Raw genomic sequence first — 20646 nt, 5'->3', positions numbered from 1 at the left:
TCAGACTCTGTACCTGTACAAATGAAAAAAAAAATACATATTTTTTAAATTTGTATTTGGTAGAGAGTCTGAAGAAGACCTTGCTAGAGAGTTGAAACGTAACGTTTAGTTTACGTTTTAGAATAGAATAAATTTCTGCCTTGGTCAGAATATTTAGTTTTTGCTTACTTCCATGTATTAAAAAAAAACGATAGTGACAGTTACTGTAATGGCATAACAGCAATAACTACAAAATCAAATTGTTTATTCGTAAGGTAGTCACACTGCGGTATTTGTACAAATATAGCATTCCTACACAATATAAACACCGTAAACAGATTTATAATGACACAGTTTTATAAAACATGCGTTGTGGAAGTGACACGCAACGAGCATACTCACCCCAACATAGAAGTTTACATTAGTGTCACTCTTCATTAACACATATTACGTGCCATCTCATGTCCTCCATCCATACCAAACCAGAATGACAATTCGTTCTCCACTTGTTACTGTTTGAATGTTCTCAGATAGAAATTTGTGAAAGTATTATAATCAACTTGTTGCGGTAATGACAGTCCAAGCTAATTATAGTCCCTTGTTTATATTTTTATTATGCATTTCAGTCATTTGTAAAGTGACAACCATGAACATTTAGTGGTGACACGTTGTGGTAATGACATTTGAGTAATACCATTTCATAAGAAACAAAAAAACAACAGGCCCAAATGTTGAGCACAAATGCTTTTGTTATGTATATAAAAGTCGAAGGTGAATATGAGAAAGAAAACAATAACACGCATTTCTACAATGAAAACATAGTGATACACGATTTCGCCACGAATCAAATATTAACCTATATACAGCGTATCCAGATATTATTCACCCCATAAATGTTGCCCATTGAAAACGTTCTGTGCAAGTGGAGTGGAGGTCGTTAGTATTAACATGAAGAACATATAAAATAACGTATTCCATGTACTTGGCAACACTCCGAACCATCATGCATTGCGGCAAAACAGTAAAACAGTGAAAATGGCGACAGTGCAGGAAGAGGCAATGTGTGTGTTGAGGTTACGGGAAACAAAACCTGCTGTAACTGTTCGTCGTTTAGAGCAAGAAAGTTGCGGACTTGCTGGAATTGAAGTCCAGGGTCGAGGAGCTTGTGGCACCAATCACAGTGGATGTGATCCGCAACAGGTGGACTGAATTCATCAATAGACTTGATACTGTGAAAACCACTCGGGGTGCCTATGTAAAGGTTTATTAACAATAGAGAAGGATGTTCATTAAATATTATTTGAGTCAATGAATGCATGTAATTCCATATCTGTTATTTCCGACAAACGTTTGGCAGTAAAGATATTTTATTCTGTTAAGGGGTGAATAATTTATGGACACCCTGTACTTTTAGAGTACACATTAACCTTGGTAAGGTACGACAGTGCTCTCGGTGCATATCCTTGCGCCAACACTCAGCCTGTTCGTTAACACCCTCATAATTTCCATTAGATATGAAAGTATAAACATTAAGTATATATGTCACTAAGTGTATATAATTGCACAGAATGTAAACGATACATCCATTATTGTTCACTTCTGGCTTCTTTCAACTATTTTAACCCACGTGCCTCCTTTTCCTGCTGGAAACATATTTCTTGGATCGAATTCAAACGGAACCTTTGTCTTCTCACATCGTTTGAACTCGTACTTCGAAACCAGAGACGCCAGACCCACTTTGCTCTGCATCAAAGCGAAACGTTGACCTGCGAAGGAAAAAATATTTATAGCCCTCAATATACATACAGAAATTAAAACAAAACAATTTTGATTTGTTGCAGATTTTTAGTTTGATGGACATTAATATACTAGGATAAGTCAGTAAGTAGGTCACACACGTCTATTAAAATTACACTAAACAAGAAACTGACTTCAAAACAGTTTTTATTATTCAACATAATCTTCACCAACATTGATACACTTATCCCGTCGCTTTATCAGTCCCCCAAAACCTGCTGCATAAAAGTCATTGAACTGCTGTTCCAACCACAGTCGCACCTTACGTTCATCTTCATGTCGAGCCGTATGAGGTCTGGCATTGTCGCTTGGGACCAAGAAAGTGCTGTAGGCTAAACCATAAGAAAACTTGCCTGTCAGCTCGAATCATCTCCTCCAACCGCTGCACTGTTGGTTCTTTCGAGATCTGAACAGGACGACAAGTCGGTCTTCGTCAAAAACGTTTGACCTTCCTTGTGAGATTTAATCAACCCATTTGTGCACCGCTTTACGCGACAAACACTTCTCACCATAAACACCGTATGAATATCCTTTGCAGGAAGTGCTTTAGCCCACAAAAAACGCACAACAGCACGCCGCTGCTCTTATATACACTCCTCGAGCAAAGTCGCCATTTAAAAAGTGAGATGTCCACATGTGCGTCTGCTATCTAGTGACTGCTAACTTAATATCATAAATCTGAATCGTACTGCCACTTAATAACACTTTTAGAAAGTACTCACTACCAACTACCCACACATCACTTTGTGACCTATTTACTGATTTACCCTCGTAGATAACCATTGCACGTTTCTTAAACCCTCAAAAGGATATTTATCTACTGATGTCTTATGCATCATTGACGATGTAATTCTCAAACGACTGGAAGAAAGGGAAACATAGTTTGGATCACACTAATATTTATCGAAATATTGATGATGGCATTCTACAAGGGTTGGATAAAAAGTAATGGCAACACTGCTGTCCCGTGAAAGGGGTGAGTCACAGCGCCACAAGCGTTTCGTGGCTGATAAAGGAATGTCAGACGAGGAAGTATAGTGAGTGGGAGCGATTGTATGTTATTCAGTCAAAAACAGCAGTGCTCTGAAGCAGAGGACGAGAGTGCAAGCGCCCTAACAATATGTTTAGGCAAGAAGAACAACGTCTCTTAGGCAGGCGGTCAACGCAGCCTACTTCTGCACCTTCTTGCAACACCACCTTCGTCTCGCATTAAGAAGGAAGCGACGGCACGGTGTCCCATCATCCTGCTTGACAATGCAAGGTGTCACACTGCGAACAATGTGACGGCGCTCCTGCATAACTGGTAGTGGGAGTTACTGGAACATCCGCCGTATTCACCGGTATGAGACCGTGTGATTACGACCGTTTTGTCAAAATGAAGGAACCAATGGGCGGGAAGCACTACGACACGCGCGAAGCCATCATACGTGCTATAGGGCGGTCACTGCGGGACATCGACAGAGATGGACGCGCTGACGGTGTACGACGCCTTCCATACGTGTGGCAGAAGGTCGTAGAGATGGGGGGGGGGGGGGCGATTACATTGAAGGAATGTAACACGTGCTCCTCTGCCAATACAGTCAAGTACCAATTATACCAGTGTTGCCATTACTTTTTATCCAACCCTTGTATATCTAGTTGTACAGTGCGATGTATTAATATTATCAAGCAAGATGTCCACTATCGCCATGTTTTGAGCAATGAGACCTTCAACAATCGAAAATAAACACCAGACAAGTTGCTGACAACTTCTGCACCAACGTTCGTAATAATCATAGCCATAGGATGCAAGATAAAAATTAAAGAAAATAGTCATGATCAATTTGCCTAGCAATAGTTGTGCATCCAAAAATTACATGTACATAACAGTAAACTCGTATGTTCATGTAACGCCTAAGATGAGTGGTTTAACCATATCAGTATAGAAACCTAGGAGTGTATCTTCACTTTAGTGTTAAAATCTCTGTTTCAGCAATGGACGTGGACATTTCGATGTACTGCATTATTTAAAGTACATGTGCTTGTACTTTCTGTTGTATGCACATGTAAATACTACACTTTCATGATTTGGTACATAAAATAGGAAGCTGTGTTGTCCACACTATATTACATAAAAACTACAAGTGGATGAAATGTAGACCCACAGAAGAAAAAGTGAGAACGTTAATCAACTATCATTGTATTCAATAGAATCCAGGCGATTTCATATTTACATCTATTTGTAATTGCCATAGCAAAACCATCAGCATGAGTGAAGACGTAGCATGTATGTAGGAGCCATAGGCGTCGCCAGGAATTACCAATAAGGGTGGCTCAAAGCTGGATAAAATATTTTTAGGTGTGCTCTGGTTTAGTGGTGATGGCAAGGGCCGGCCAGCCCTACGAATTTTTCAAGGTTGGATCACATTTCAGGAAGGTGCCTCCCCCACCCCTCTCCAATCAACCTTGTTCTGTTCTGGATCATTCTTGTTCATGGATTAAATTCATACCTAAAACAGGGTAGCCACTCACCAGAAATTCCTTGAATTCCGGGAATTATACGTGAATTATTGGCTCCGGGAATTATGCGTGAATTCTACGTGAATTTTTCTCTGTAGACGTGAAAAATTGCAACTTTTATTAATCCAAATCTCATTGAATTTATACATATTTATTAATGCGCTGAGGGAAGTTTAGTGTTTATTTTTATCGAGGAAGGAAAACAAAGCAGAATTCTCTTAATCCGTTTACTTTGTTAGTGTCCATTGCAAGATAAGATATCTTGAAGTTAGTTAAGTAAACTTGAGTTTGAAATTTTTATGAAATTAACATTTGTGACTTGTGTTTTGTAGATGTATTTGAAGTCTGAGTATATGAAAATATCAAATATAAACCTGGTACCTTAAATTAAATATTTTAAATATGTACCATTTAAATGAATTAGAATTGTTGAACATATTTGAATCACAGACAACCTTTATATTGTTAATATATCTGTCTGTGTTCGGGGGTGAGAAGCGGTAATGCGTAAGGTTGAAGTAAAATAGAAAAATATGTGCTTGTACCCTTGAATGAACTTTTGAAAACTTCTACTTGAAAATCGGGAATACTTGAATTTTATCATGGTCCTAGAGTGGCCATCCTGTTGATGTATTATTTTAAACTCAACCATATACATACAAAAAATACATATATTGACTTCACATATGCTTAGACACACACATACAAACACTACACTCGTACATGCAAGTCACATGCTAAGTAGAGTAGACATAGGTAAAATACAGAATAAAAAATCTAGAATGGTGTACAAACGACTACATTTGAAAATTTACATTCATGTAGTTTGAGTGAAGTCGCCAAACCTACATGAAATGAAGCCCAGACCATTCTTACATGTTATGCAGGGTGGCTACTTACCGGGAATTCCTTGAATTCCTGGAATTATGCATGAATTATTGGCTCCGCGAATTATGAGTGAATTCTGCTTGAATTTTTCTCCGTAGACGTGAAAATTTGCAACTTTTATTAATCCAAATCCCATTGAATTTTTATATGTTTATTAATGCCCTGAGACACGTTCTTCACAGTTTAGCTTTTGTTTTTATCGAGGAAGGAAAAGAAAAGAAAGCCGCGTATAAAACAAAATAGAATTCTCTCAATCCGTTTGCTTTGTTAGTGTCCTTTGCAGAACAATCTATCTGACAGACGGAAGATTATTGCAAGATATCTTGGTTCTTATACAATTGACAATTTTTCGTAGATCAGTATATCCCATAACAGTTGTGACTTGTGTTTTAGATGTATTTCGAGTCTGAGTAAGTGAAATGGCAAATGTGTGGGTGGTGAGAGGCGGTAATAGGTCTCACTGCAGAACATGGGCTGCTTTTTTCCTCAAAATAGACGAAAAAAAATTATATCCCATGAAAGTACGTTCCTTCTACTTCCATTTTCCGGTCTTACTTTTCCGATTACTATTATATTATTGCGCGTAAAAAATGTTTTTCGTGCTACTAAAAGCAATGCATTTCTCCATTCGTTCGCGTCCATATTGTTTACGTACAGTTGCTGCCATTTGTTTCGGGGTCTTCCTGTCAGCACAAGAGTTTTCGTACCTTGTGTTCCGACGTCAGACGAGGAATGCCTACGAAATTAGGTTAGGTTCCATTAGCATAAATACAATGAAAAAATATTCTTTGGGCTGAGAGAACTAAACCAAGCTAGCCTACAATAAAAATGCTTTTTCCCGTGACGTCAGAACACAAGGTTGCTCAAGTGTTGTGCGATAAGAGACCCTTCGTTTCGCGGAATTCGAGTTCATTTGTCGCTCCGGATTCCACCCACACACGCACAGTTTCTTTCATCATTTCAGACGAGGAATGCCTACAAGGTTAGGTTAGGCCTGTTAGGTTAGGTTTCATTAGCATAAATACAATGACAAATTATTATTCGGGCTAAGAGAACTAATCCTAGTTACCTAACAACGTAGGCATTTTTTTGCTTTCACTAGATTTGAGGAGGAATGTGCGCCACCATGTCACTTTTCCTTCCAAGAGCGCCCAATCTGGATACGCATATCTCGTTTGTTTTTTTAAAGAAAAAAAAATTCCGCACCTTCAAACTTACTTTTCCCGATTACTAACTACAAAACATTACCAAAAAATTATGAACCACGTTCCTCCTAAGCAGCCCATATTCTGCAGTCTTACCATACCGGGACTTATACTTGAATTTGAATATGGGCCTAGAGTGGCTACCCTGTTAACGTCAATTGTCTTTCTATTCAGGTATTAACATTTTGGTTTTCTCTTCTCTTTATAGGGGCCGTAAGTATTCGCCACCCCATGAGTCCGGCATAAGGTAAGTGGTGTATCCATGAATGCAATGTTTCTGTTCCAGCTCCATGGATGTTAGTAGGTTCCCCCTCCGTCACCGCAATCCCTCCGTAGTCCTGCATAAAGTCTTCTGTAACTGCGCGGTCGGGAGTGGCCGGCGTCGTGCTCGTCTGCTTCACCTAGCAGCGGGCCGCCGGCAAGCGTGGCCTAGAAGGGACGGCCCTCAAGCCCTTTAGGACAGTGGTTCTCAACCGGCGGGACCTTGGCATTAATTACACCGGGTTCTTCTGAAGTTTGCGACTATCCGTAAATACGAGTAAGTTATGTCGTTCGGGGTTTATTTATTTTTCATTAAGGCTTCGTAGCCTTTTCCACCACTTAACCATCTTTAGATCGAAATTTCAGTGCATGAAAATTTGAACACAATTTAAACCATTACATAAGAGGGGAAATATTGAAAACAAAGACAGAAGAAAATACAAATAGGAATAAATGTCTAAACTATGATCACAGGTATACCACAAAACAAAACACACAGACGCTCACATGGCAGTAATCTGGAAATTAGCTTATTAAGTTGAAGAAGGGTTTCATTGTTTTTCTGCATTTTATTCAATTTGTCCCTAGCGTGTAAGTTTGCACTAATGTGCTAACTATTTGCGCCCAGTAAAAAATGTTTCAATTGTGTCTGAAAGACATGTGCTGAAGATGCATTCCGGATTTCGAGGGGCAGCAAGTTCCAAAGACAGGAAGTGAGAACAGTGATAGATTTTGAATGTTAATTAGAGTTATAAGGAGGGGGGGGGGTAAGTAGTTGAGTTCTCCCACGCTATCTGGTGTCAAGGCCGTGTGATTCTGAGAGCATTGAGAATCTGCTAAAAAGATAGGCCGGTTCTTTTTAACTCACTGCCCTGTAGAGAAGGGTATGTGGTAGAAAAGGCAGCTTACAAGTGTGAATAGCAACCATGTGGCCGTTCTGAAGTCAGGGCCGGAAGGGTAGAGCGACTTGCAGCCCGAGCTGGCAACCATCCGTAAAGACCTTTTGTTCTGGTTTGAGTGCGACTACGACAACAGGAAATGCTTTCGCGACAATGGCGATCCAAAATTGAACGAGTACCATAGTCAATTTAGTTCGCGCAGCAATTTTCATTAACAAATATATTGAAATGGAAATATTCTGATTATCTGGAATTTGCCGATGTCCGAAATATAAACATGCTAATGAAAATCATCACTTACCAAATTCATTTAGTGATTGATTTGTTGTCCACTTTATGCACACTACAGTTTAGAGTGAAATCTAAACCACTTGTGCCTCTACCAGGACCCATTGATTACAAGGCGATGACGTTACCACTACGCCAACGGGGAGACCAATTAATTTAGTGATATTGACCAGAGGAAACAAAAATTCCATTTGATCCAGTCATTGTCAATTAATGTAAATCAAATTATATATTTGACAACAAGCCTAGTCATAATCGAACTAATATTATGCCATAATTTATTTATTAATATTAAATTACAGGAGTAGGCATTAACGTACAAAGTTTAAAGATTGGAAAGCTATAATATTGGGATCGGAGCATCGACTTTTAAAAAACGAATTTGCCGGGCCGCGGGTTCACAGAGGTTGAGAACCACTGCTTTAGGACGCCTGAACCAGGGAACCATCGCTGATGGGAGAGACGATGCCAGAGACCACCAGGCTTGGGTGAGTACCATGCATGTTTTCATTCACCTTCATTTGTTTGGAATATGCTCTAATGTTTATTGAAATGTGAAAAATTTAAACTTTTATTTTCCTTTTAAAGTTTTAGGTACACGTCAACGTTATTGTTATTTATATCATTTGGGTGGGATGAAGTCTCATACGAAACGATTTCACATAAACCACTTTTTAACCCTAGCTAACCCGAGGGGGGAAGGGGGGTTGTCAGGCCCAACCCCTCTATTTTTTTCGATTGCTCTTGAATTGGATACTGAATGGGCAGAAACAGGATTGACAGATATCCTGCAAATCCTACAAAGACGATGTCTTGATTCTTGTTTATTTAATTTTTGCATAAGAGAGGTTTTTTCTCGTATTGCTCGCTTCGCTTTCCTCATTATAGGTGTTTATACGGTTCACTCAGCGGCGTGGGAGAGAGTAGATGAGACGCCTCCGCAACCCTTTCGAAGAGTGAGTGATTAGACTAAGCCAATAAATAAATAAATAAATAAATAAATAAATAAATAAATATACTCTATTGAAAGGTCTTGACGTGCAGATTCCGAATCTGCAATCGCTTTCACTCTAGCTCAATTAGGGGCAGAGAGTTCCTTTGAAATTCTTTTGGGTTTTATGAAATTTTCACTTCCCCCCCCCCCTCTTCCTCCCCGAAAATTTAAAATCGCCATATCTCCGTTCCTAATTGAGCTAGGAGGATGGTTGATAGCTCGTTGGATTCGGAATGAAGTCCTCTTTCCGATTCTACAATACAAAATGGGGGGTTTCCATTTAAAATTTCACAGTTGCCTCCCGCCCCACCCCCAGGGGGCGGGGGTGGGGAATCAAGTGTGATATCATTGAATAGCTTTCTTTCACTTATTAAACACGTATTTTTTCGTTTTCCGATTCGATGTGTATTTCTCACGATATGTGACCGTTCCGGGACTTTTGGACCACCCGGTATAAAATGTGACCATTCTATAATTAAGCGAATAGTGCGTGTGAACTGTTTCAATGTTCGAACAAGATTCTTATGTAGTACTTTTTTAGAATATGATTTCAATAATTCAGGAAAAATGAGATTAGTTGGTTAATTTAAAGCACCAGCGTTCTAGGAACCAGGGTTGTAAAAGGTGCAGGAATTTTAAATAAATTCAATTCCGATCCAGGAGAGAAAATCAGCAAGTGTAAGCGGGTTCTGGACCGTAAATAATCTTTCTATTTCTAAAATATTTCGGTAAATATGCAGTATCGCCCGAACGGATTTCTTCATTTTTACAGAAGAGACTACTTACTTTAATCAATTTCTCTGACGTTGTGGAAGTTCATGAAGGTGTTTTTCTTTGATCGTTTAAGCTATCTGACCCGGAATTCCTTTTTGTGTCGTGAGAAATGTTTCCAACACGCAGAGGCGATTGCTGCCATTTCCTTGCTATTTGCTGCGTTCGATGACGTCTTCCCGGGTCAGTGTTTCCTAACACGCTTTTTGTTTCGTGAAATCGAAAACCATCTGTTCGACACCCAGATTTTAACTGTGTTTGCCTAACCTAACCAAACCTAACCTAACCTTATCGTGCATGGTTCGTGGAGGTAATCATGCAATGATCATGGTAACGTGTAAAAAAATCCTAATAGTACGTAATTTTCGGTCATTAAGGTTTGAAACACTGCTTGCGCACTGCAAATCGACAAAACACAAGCACGACGCGCGATGATCCATGACGAGTGCACGCCATATTGTCTGTTACACAAACGGAACAAGGATGACAAATAATGACTCGTAATATGAAACGTTGACACTATTTTATGGAAAAGGGCATAACTTCACCTTACGGAATCTTCCGCAATGCAGAATAGGAAGTATCAATGCTAAAGTTAACGAAATAAACGAGCGAGAGGTGTTCGGGCGATACTGCATAATTACCAATATTTCAATTTGGTCCACGCATAACATTCCCTGCTCGGTCAACAAACAAAGGCCTTATCAGGACTTGCTCCTAGAATATGTAGAATAAGAGTTTTACACAGGAAATGGCGAAGGCGCCCACCTTCAGAAAGAGACAGTAGAGGTCAGGGAAGAGAGACAAAAGCAGGTGAGAAAGATAGAACGTGGTCTTTTGCTTGGAATCGTCGGTACACACAGAGAACTAAATGCATCATATCGATTGATGCACCATAATGCATCGATTGATGCACTAAAGTGTGTTTTGTAGCTTCTTCGAAGAATCAGATTCACATTTGATGTATTTTGGTGCATTTTTGTATGTCGTGAAAGAAACACCAAAGTGCATCATTTGATTCAAGTGAGGATTTCTTCCAGTCGAGTTGCACTTTAATGCATCAGCTGATGCGTTTTGATGCACCAGCGTGCATCATCCAAAAATATGCAGGAAGGTGCATCAACTGATGCATTAAAGTGCATCTCGACTGAAAGAAATCCTCACTTGAATCAAATGATGCACTTTGGTGTTTCCTTCACGACATACAAAAATGCACCAAAATACATTAATTAATCCAAATCGCATTGAATTTAAACACATTTATAAATGCCCGTGAGACAAGTTTTTCACAGTTTAGCATTTATTTGTATCGAGGAAGGAAAAGAAAGCAGGGTGGAAAATAAAACAGAATTCCCTCAACCCGTTCACTTTTTTAGTGTCCTTTGCAGAACAATACATTAGACAGACGGAAGATTGTTGCAAGATAATCGTGAAGTTGAATGGTTGCATTTGAATTTGAAATCCTTATATATTAATAATTTTTCGTAGATTAGTATGTCCCGTAACAATTATAGCTTGTGTTTGTAGAGGTATGTCGAGCCTGAATATATTCAATGGCAAATGTAACGTTACTTAAACACTACGTACCTTAAATTAAATATATATACATATATTTATACCGCTTAATTTAATTGAATTATTAGAGTTTTTAGATATGATTGCAGTCACACAGATCCTTTATATTATTAATATATTTGTGTATGTGTGTGTGTGTGTGGGGGGGGATGAGAGGTGGTAATACCTAAGGCTGGAATAGAGAAGACATCTGCTTGTAGCCTTGAATATTTGGAAAATTTGCCTTGAAAACCGGGAATTATACTTGAATTCTATTATGGTTCTAGAGTGGCCAGCCTGTATAATACAATTATTACAAATATTTTGTATGCAATTTTTATTAGTGTTAAAATTTATATTGTAATAATAAAGCGAAAATCGCTTTCATCAGTTAAAGAAAAGCTTCTCTACGCTTTTAGAAGACAAACGAAGCTTCTAAACTAGCAACGCAGTGATGGGAAATACCATTTTCAACAGATGACTTTAAAAAAAAAATACGAAAATTCATTTAGTCAAAGTGAATGCAACATAAATAAAATTCTGGAATAACTATTTTAATCAAATTTATTCAATAATTTTATGTTGTTTTGTAGGTTTTCTCATTGTTTTTATATGTGTTAAAAGTTTACTTTATTCATTTTTAACCCGCGCTTTCTGTGGTTTATACAATAATTATTTATCTGCTTTTTTACTTTGCATTATCTAAATAATATATTTCATGTATTTATTCTATTTTGGTGGATAGACGGCTGGGCTGAGACTATTTTAGGATGGGCTAGAGCCCACCATTGCGCGCTCAGTGGTGACGCCCCTGGTAGGAGCACACGCTAGTGATGATGAGAACAGTGATTTACTTGTCACTGATCAAGTCTATGAAAAGGGAAAGTGCTAAGAATTAGATTGTACAGTAGATGTGAGAAAAAGATGAGGCATGCCAAGCACTGGAGTCATTACATGAATCGCCAGAAAATACGACATATACCAATGGAAATGTATGAAAGAAAAATTTCATAATTGCCTCTGAAGTAGAGGTATGTAATATATCAAACCTACCTATGCACATCCTTGGTCCATCTGAGAATGGAAGGTAGGTTCGGCCAAACCTCTTCCTCTTGTCTTCATTGAACCTTTCAGGGTCGAATTTCTCAGGGTCCGGGTAGAACTTCGGGTCGTGGTGGATGGCGTAGATTGGTATCTGCAGGGCCTCCCCTTGTTGGATAGTCACATCGGAGTCTGGGATCTTGTAAGTCTTTGTGCACATCCTGTCAGTGACTCCAAGTGGAGGATATTTCCTCAGGCCCTCTGGAAAGAAGCAATAAGTATTATTACAGATTATTTCCCTGAATCTAAAGGAAAATAATTGACAAGATTTGACAATTTTGTGATAGAACCGAATAACGTAATGATGTTTCAGTGTTTCATGGTTTGCATGAAGCAGTCAATTTCATATCTTCTCGTAACGCTCTTGAGATCTCTGTTAGAACAGTAATGATCAACGGAGTGTTTTCCAGCGATTGGTAGGATTGATAACACGGTAGGAAGGCAAAAGTCCAGGACTGACATATAGATAAGGTACAAATATATTATTGTGTCTGTCCATTATTCATTCTCTTCGTCGCCACTGATCCGAGAAGTAGAAAAACGAAGTAAGGTAGCAAACGAAGCAAGAAGAAAATATCCTAATATCACAAGATTTGAGCGAAAGTTGTTCCACGCAATAGCCTACTAAGTACGTACTATAACAACATAACTTTAGTTTACCAAAGAACAAGTGCGATTTGTAATGAGTTGTGTCTTACTGTTTGTATTCACCTTATATTTCACGCATATCACTAGCCTCTCTTGTCTTCTATAGGATTATGAGACCACAAGCAGTTTAAATATTTTATTTATTTGTTCTTGTAGGTTTGTACAATCAATATTCTCTTACACGTGAAAAACAGTTTCACAATGATGGTTTCTGGTATGGAGTTTTCAGTAGGAAGGCCAAGACGAAGATGGAGGGATAATGTTGAGATGGACCTAAAGGAAATAGGTAAGGATGGAAAAGATTGATCTTGCCCAGGATAGGGCAGATGGAAGGCTTGTGTTGTTGCAGTCATAAACCTGCGAGTTTAAGAAGGCTAGAGAGTTAGTTAGTTCTTTGTTCTGTGTTGTGTAAAATGTGCCCTCGATACATATTATTCTGCTTGTAAACATTATTTTAATTTCCATTGAACATTTTAAAGGGGGGGGGGGACAAAGATGTTTTGCTCTCAACCCAGACACACATACATAATATCAGTATTTACTAAATTACCTGACACTACTTTGTCCAGATACTCCATGCCTTGAATGACTGACTGGTAGGTCATTTTCCCTTCACTCTTTGCTATGACCTGGTCCACTTCTTCCTGCAAGAGTTCCTGAACGTCTGGATTCAGAGCCAGCTCGTAGAGGATGAAGCTGAGCAGAGTGGATGACGTTTCGTATCCTCCGATGAAGAAGCTGAAGGCTTGGGCTACCAAATCATCATCAGTGAGCTCTGAAAAACAGAGAGAAGGTTCAGAACAAAAGACTGTGTCAGGACAATACGATATAATTCCAATTTCAAAGCGTTAATATGACAAACTATGTTTGAGCGTCGATTTGTAATTTGAGTACGAATCCAATTAGCAATCTGCTGACAAGAATACTATTTGAGATAATTATAAACTATTTCAGGCTTTCGGTATTCGCTGGTAAGCCACAAGAGCTATTTAATAATCCTGAATCACCCCTTGAAACGTTTAAGTGAGAAATTATATCAGGTCATTTAACAGATTTTTCTCTCTCTCTGAATGTAGCCTGATTGTCACTGACTTTACGAAAAATCTAACACGCACCCATGTTACAAATTCAATCTTACAGTTCCAAAGTTCACATTTTTAGCGGAATAACTATTTCCAAGTTTTATAGCAGGGAGTTATGTAGAAATTAATGTTCAGTCCACTGCACAATGAATGAAACGTATGTTCGACATGATTCTTCAAGTTATACTAGTTTGTGTCACTTCATTTTCTTTTGCAGTAAATTGTAGGGTGGTATAATTTGTGAAATGATAAGATTGGTTATGGTGTAGAAAACTGGTGAAGGTAATTTGTGTAACATGTTCACATATGACACTCAAAGTTCACTGATAACACTAATAAGCCTTGTTTACATGCTTAATAAAATGCTCAAAATGCTGACCAAGGTAGACTTTATTGTCAAATGAACACATTATAAAAGTGGCGTTTCAAGCTTATCGCAAGGTTTTCTTCAGACTCTGAACCAACTTCAAAAGTTTCAAGTAGGTTCAGAGTCTGAAGAAGACTTTTCTATAAGGTTGAAACGTCAGTTTATAATGTGTTCATGTGACAATAAAGTCTGTCTTGGTCAGCATTTTGAGTGTTTTATAGTTCACGTTGGAAGCAGAGGAAGAGGAAGTTGAAGAAGAGTTGTACTACACAATGCACCTACCTATTTGAGTGCTCGTGTCTTCATCCGGAAGGAAGTTACGTTCTGTGTCGTGTTCTTCATCTTCCACTTTCCCCTTCTTCTTCAACTGGAGGAGCAAATCCAGGAAATCATGTCTGACGATATTGTTCTTCTCCCTGTAGTCCATTGCATCCATCACAACATTTCGGAAAAAGTTCTCCACTTCTTTGGGTGTGAAGGCTAACTTGAACCACTTGGAAGCTTTAGGGAAACACATGATGCTGAAGAGCTTAAACCCTTGCAAGAGATTGGGAGCAGAAAGGGCCTTCTGCCCCATCTTCCTGAACTCTGCATCAGGATCCTTCAGGGAGTTCACCTGCATTCCAAACGCACACGTGGCGATGACGTCAGTGGTGAATTTTGCCAAGATATCCTTTACCTCAATATCCTCTTGGTTCTTCGCAGGGTTTTCAAGATACTTAACCAATTCTTCGCCACAGTCTACGACGAACTGGTACATCTTCTTCATCTTACCAGAGGTGAACGTAGGAGTCAGCTTTATCCTCATGTGCTTCCACCTCTGACCCTTGAGTCCAATGAGAGATCTACCGTTGAGAGGATCCGCGTCTTCGTCCATAGAAGTAGAATGGTCCTCAAAATGCGAGAAATCCTTGATCAATATGGTTCTGATCAGATCAGGGTCCCTGATCATCAGCACTGGTCTCAGCATCATGAATGTACCGCCGAACCTGTGTCCTTCCAAAGACCTGTAAGTATCTAAATTTTCTAGACTTATGGGCTTTCGTTGCAAAAGAGTTTCACGCATGGTGCCAAAAGGGAATGAGGGTTCCGCGTGTGGAATGCCTCGTTTCCTCCAGAAGCCGTACACGTGACGCCCATACAGGTATATCAAGGTTGCTGCTCCTACAAGAAACGTAGCGATGTATGCTAATAGGTGATATATCATGTTGGCTTCAATCTCTACCCAGGAGTAGTCAATTCACCAGTGATGGTATGCTATCTTCCTGCAAAGACAAAGAAGAAAATAGAACTACATAAGCAAAATACTTCCACTCCTCTTGTCTTTCTCTCCATCTTCATCTATCTATCTGTTTCTTACTCACTTTCACAATTTCTATCTCTCCCCTCTTTCTTCTCCATATCGTCTGTCCTTGTGTCCTCAATCCTCTGTACCCAACACTATTCTTGTCTTCTAATTACCCTCTCCGTAACATTTTTTATCTCTTTTAGTCCCTCTGTCCCTACACTGTAAAAAATGTTGGTGTTAAAACGACACAATGTGCGGGCCCTGTAGGTCTACACCACATTTTGGTCAACATTCAACCCCACTGGTGTTGAAATAACACCGACAAATTGTTGCAATCAACATGTTTCTGACACCAATGAGGTTAAATATTGACCAAAATGTGGTGAGACCTTCAGGGACCACACACTCTGTGTCGTTTTAACACCAACGTTTTTTACAGTGTATGCTTAGTTATTTCTTTGCCCTTGCCCTGAACCTGTTCCATTTCTTTTTTCTTTCTATCTCACCTTTCCCTACTGTGACACATCATTTCTTCCTGTTTTCACCTCATTTTAGGAAATAATTAAGTTTTTATGCTTTTTTAATAACGAGAGTTTTATTCTTGCTGTCCTAGGCGGCGGAATCGATATGAAAATTACTGCGGATATTGTGATAATGACAATAATAAGCTTCCATACATTGAAGGAAATATAAGACGCTGGTCTTACGGGATAAATTAGAATCAAACAATTGTCATTATACAGAGGTTCGCTTTATATCCGACAATTTTCGATTCGGTGCTGCCACCTGGCGTATCATGCTGGAACTATGGGTCTGCTGGCGGGAGCAGTGTTGTGTCTGACCTTGTAGGTGCGTGAGTGTTGGCAGTGAATGTTATCAAATGGCGCCGAAAATCAACCGGTATTGGGAGGGTTACGTAATGGCCCTTTTCCATGCATTGTGAAACAGTGTCGGAAGAATGGGTTAACACTCGGGGTGACTACTGTGAAAGCTATTGTGGCCCGTTACACACAACAGGCTCTCCTTGCGAAACATTCACCCACGAAAACCACCAGGAGAAGGGCTGCAAGCAAAGTGTCACCCGTAGTGCGAAGGGGGATCCGTCGATTAGCGTGCCAAGAAAATCCCCCGACTCAACGTGATATGGCCCACAGATTTCACCTCGCACCGTCAACTGTGAACAAAACAATTCGCAAGCGCCTCAGGTTGAAGTGTGTGCGGAAGGCCCGTGTACACCACCTTCTACCGCGTCACATTGCCGAACGTAAGACGAACTGCAAGAAACTGTATGAAAAGTACCTGGCGGGTTCCAAATGGAAGAAAGTTGTCACAATGGATGAATCATATGTCCATCTCACTGCTGGTGGTCACATTCGGGCGATCACATACCGTGACATTGACGGCAAGGGGCGCAGCAACTTTGTTCGTCAGTGCAGGGAAAGTTTCCCTCCTTGCTTTATGGTTGTGACGGGATTCGGATATGAGGGTAAGTTGATGATACGCAAGGTGGACAAAAACGTGAAGGTGAATGCCAGATACTTCCAACACTCCATTCTGACACCTATCGATCGGAGAGACATCCCACAATTGTATGGAATGGACGCGAACCAGGTGATGATCCATATGGACAAGGCTTCGAGTCATACCGCCAGAACATAACTACGTTTTTATCAGGAAATGGCAGAGGAATTAGGAATGCGTGTCATTCTGTTTGAAGACATTCCTGTGAAAAGCCCAGATGCCAGTCCAATGGATTTTTGCGTATTTGGACTGTTGAAACGATGTCTTCAACATCTCCGCCCGCGCACCCTGGATGGTCTCTGGAAAGCTTGCAGGGAGGAGTGGGACAGAATTCCCATGCCTGTCCTGCGCCGGAGCTTGCTGCAATGGAAACTGCGATGAAGGGCGATAGTCTACAATGCTGGGGGTCCAAGAGAACATGATCGGTGGTGGCGGCGCGGTATCTCTTAAGGTGAGTACCCGTCAAAAATGGTATTTCATTTAATCGCTTAATTGTCGCATCGGCGCTTCAGATAACAAAAGCGGTGATCGTGGCGCAGAATCCTAGGACAAACAAGATTAAATTTTGTAAGTCTGTAATTTGCCTTAAAAACAACACCGTAGAAAATTTTCCCAAGTGTAATATTTCGGCTGCAAAGTACAAAACAATAACAATGTGTTAAATTTTCTTCAGACCGGAAAAATGTTTACTAAACTGTCACGCAGAAATTATGTCCGTCGATTTGGACTATTCAATTTTAACGTATATTCACGAGTAATCCGTCCGTCCTTATCTTGCATCAAAGACAGTTTAACGGCAAAATTGAAAAAAAGAAGCTTCACATAATGGTCGCACACCATATTTTTGCAAAAAAATTGACATGAACTCTTCGATGATTATGCGGTGAAATACCGTACTCGAAACACATTTTGAAGCTGTTTATCGTAACTCAAACTTTACAAAACCATGAAGTTTATTTTATACAAAGTATTCCCAGCTTTTATGTACATAAGTAGTTCATTCGCTTAGATTTTTAAATCCACCATCTCGATGTCTGTGATTAAACCACCAATATTATTGAACTTACAGAATTTTAATTAAGCTGCTTTAGCCCATAGTGTTCATTTGTTCAGGACAAGTCGTATTGGCAAGATGTATACAAATAAAGACAAATCATTAACCTTATAAACGTGACTGATGACGAATTAGTTTTGGAAGAACGTTTGTCATTACTTTTCAGTAGATATTAACTTATTTATGTTACACTATCTGGATAGTTAGGCGATTATCTTTAGAGTGCTTTCTTACTGATACGACAAACACAGGTTGATTGTCCGTGGTGAGGAACGTGACAATATACATAGACATGATATGTTGTCGAGCGAAATACTAATTTGGAAAAAGTTTGATAGAACGATAATTGTCGATTGGGTTACTATCGATTGAAACTGCGGTAAACGCAAGGATAGGTTTTGTGTAATGAAAACTATATCGAATTTGTACTAATTTATTATTATATAGATTGTCCTCAGTAAATTAATTAGAAATCTTTAACTAATAGCCTTGGGGTATACCAACGGTCTAAATAAGATCCATGGGGCAGATCAAGGTTTCACGGTTGTTTGAAATTTTTCCCACAGAACAAATGCCGATTTCGGCAATTAATTCAGAGTAACAGCGAACAGACAAGTCTCTCACATCTGAATTTTGTAAATTTCGAAACTTGGTTTATAAAAACTTCAAAAACATTATCACAGCTTGCACAAGTGCATTAATAAAATGCATATAAATTTTCATTACAATATAGTGTGTGTATTTTTTCTTCAGTAAATAAATACCTTTTGAGCACCATATTTAATCCTTGTTTGACGCTTGTATGAGTGCGGATCTACAAGTATATCTATTTGATCTCTGTATCCACACACACACGCCTCTTCACAAATATGTTTTTTTTTAAAATAAATTGTTTGTAAAAATAAAGTCCACATTTTTTTCTTTCTGTTAGACATTGTAGAACCATCATTCCCCCATTAGTGATGCCCTTGCAACTAATGATTGCAATACGTACAAACTTAGATATGCGTCAATCTCTGAGGATGAATATTATGGCATTAAAGAAATGAAGTACATTATTATCCTGCGTTTCAATTGCTGAAGACGGGTGAGAAATACTTCGTTCTAACGCTAACCACTTGGCTACGCGGGAGCCCATCATTGAGGATATGTGTGAGGATTCTACAGGCGAGAGAGGGGTGAAAAAATGAAGAGAGAAAAGGATAAAGAACTATATAAAGAAGAGACAAAAAGAAGGATAAAGAAAAAGGAATGGAGACAAGAGAGAAAGGGAAGAGAAAGAAAGTAGGCAGAGAGAGAGAGAGAGAGAGAGAAAGAAAAAGAAAGATCTAAATCAAGACAGAAAGAGGATAGAGAAGAAAAAGGAAGGGGGAGAAAGAGGGGAAAGAAATAAAGAGAGAAGACAAGAGAAACAAAGAACTAAATCGAGAAAAGACAAAAGGATGAAGAAAAAGAGAACTAACTAAATCAAGAAAAGACAGAAAGAAGGATAAAGTAATAGAGAGTGAGTGAGAGAGAGAGAAAGAAATATAGAAATGCAGAGATAAAACTGAAGAAATTAAGAAAAAAATCTAAATATAGAAAAGACAGAAGGTTGAAGAAAAAGGAGAGAGAGAGAGACAAGAAAGATAGACAGGCAAAGAGAGGGAGAGGATAAAATAAATGGAGAAAGAACTAAATAAAGAAAAGACAAAAAGAATGATAAAGTAAAAGAGGAAGGGAGAGAAAGAGAGAGAGGAAACGAAACAAAGGGAACATACGATTCTTCCAAATGTTATTATTTAGTACCTCTTACACATAAAATGGTTCTGAATTTGAAACGTGTTTGTTTTTTATAACTTATGGCAAGAAACCTAACAACACTAACTGAGCGTTGCAAGTGTTAGTTAGGCCATTTTGTGACTTGGGCGCCGCGGAGAAATCTTGAAATACTAAGGGAGCCGTGAAACGATAAAGTTTTGGAACCCCTGAGTTAAGACTTGGTCCACCTTTTCATGCAAGAGTTTCTGCATATCTGGATTCATAGCCAACTTGTTTAAAAAATGAAGCTGGTGTTTCATAGACTCAGGTGAATAACATGAAATACAGTGTAGCCAAGTCACCATTAGCGAACTGTAGGAATCTTTAATGTACTTAACAGGTGACAACTGAAGAAAGAAATCAATAAGTTCCTAGTCCTTTTCGATCTACCTACAGGTTGGACGATGCGTTTGGTTCTTCGTGAGTGAAATCACTTTCAAATACTACGCACATGCAAAGAATACAAAGTTAATCTACTTACGTGTCGTGTTTTCGGTGTGACGTCACAACATATCGATTCACACGAAATTATGCAGGAGAAACTGGAAATAGCCGACCACAATGATGCAACGCAACGGACACAACAGCAACAATCAGCTGGCGGAATGGGTGTTGATGCTATCTTCAACGGAAAGAGGAGGCGCGGTTTG

The 20646-nt window shown here is 39.1% G+C and overlaps 1 protein-coding gene across 1 annotated transcript; it reads right to left on the bottom strand.

Annotated features, from left to right (window-relative positions):
• Positions 1–150: 150 nt before the first annotated feature.
• LOC145996103 (cytochrome P450 6k1-like) lies at positions 151–20635 on the bottom strand. Its single transcript, XM_083132366.1, has 5 exons — positions 20478–20635; positions 14616–15598; positions 13435–13659; positions 12189–12437; positions 151–1745 (listed from the first exon to the last, which is right to left on the bottom strand). The coding sequence occupies exons 2-5, from the start codon at positions 15538–15540 to the stop codon at positions 1573–1575; spliced, it is 1572 nt and encodes a 523-aa protein (XP_082988492.1). The 5' UTR covers positions 15541–15598; positions 20478–20635; the 3' UTR covers positions 151–1572.
• Between the last annotated feature and the right edge of the window lie 11 nt (positions 20636–20646).

Source organism: Lepisma saccharinum, chromosome 12 (assembly GCF_977018435.1).
Source record: "Lepisma saccharinum chromosome 12, izLepSacc3.1, whole genome shotgun sequence".
NCBI classification, from domain to species: Eukaryota; Metazoa; Arthropoda; class Insecta; order Zygentoma; family Lepismatidae; genus Lepisma; species Lepisma saccharinum.
This window is presented reverse-complemented; position numbering and strand designations above follow the sequence as displayed.

Coding starts and splice junctions, on each gene's coding strand:
- LOC145996103 (XM_083132366.1), bottom strand. CDS start 15,540: ATGATATATCACCTATTAGCATACATCGCTACGTTTCTTGTAGGAGCA. Junction 13,660..14,615: donor AGACACGAGCACTCAAATAG/GTAGGTGCATTG, acceptor TCTGTTTTTCAG/AGCTCACTGATGATGATTTG. Junction 12,438..13,434: donor TCTGGACAAAGTAGTGTCAG/GTAATTTAGTAA, acceptor GCTTCTTTCCAG/AGGGCCTGAGGAAATATCCT.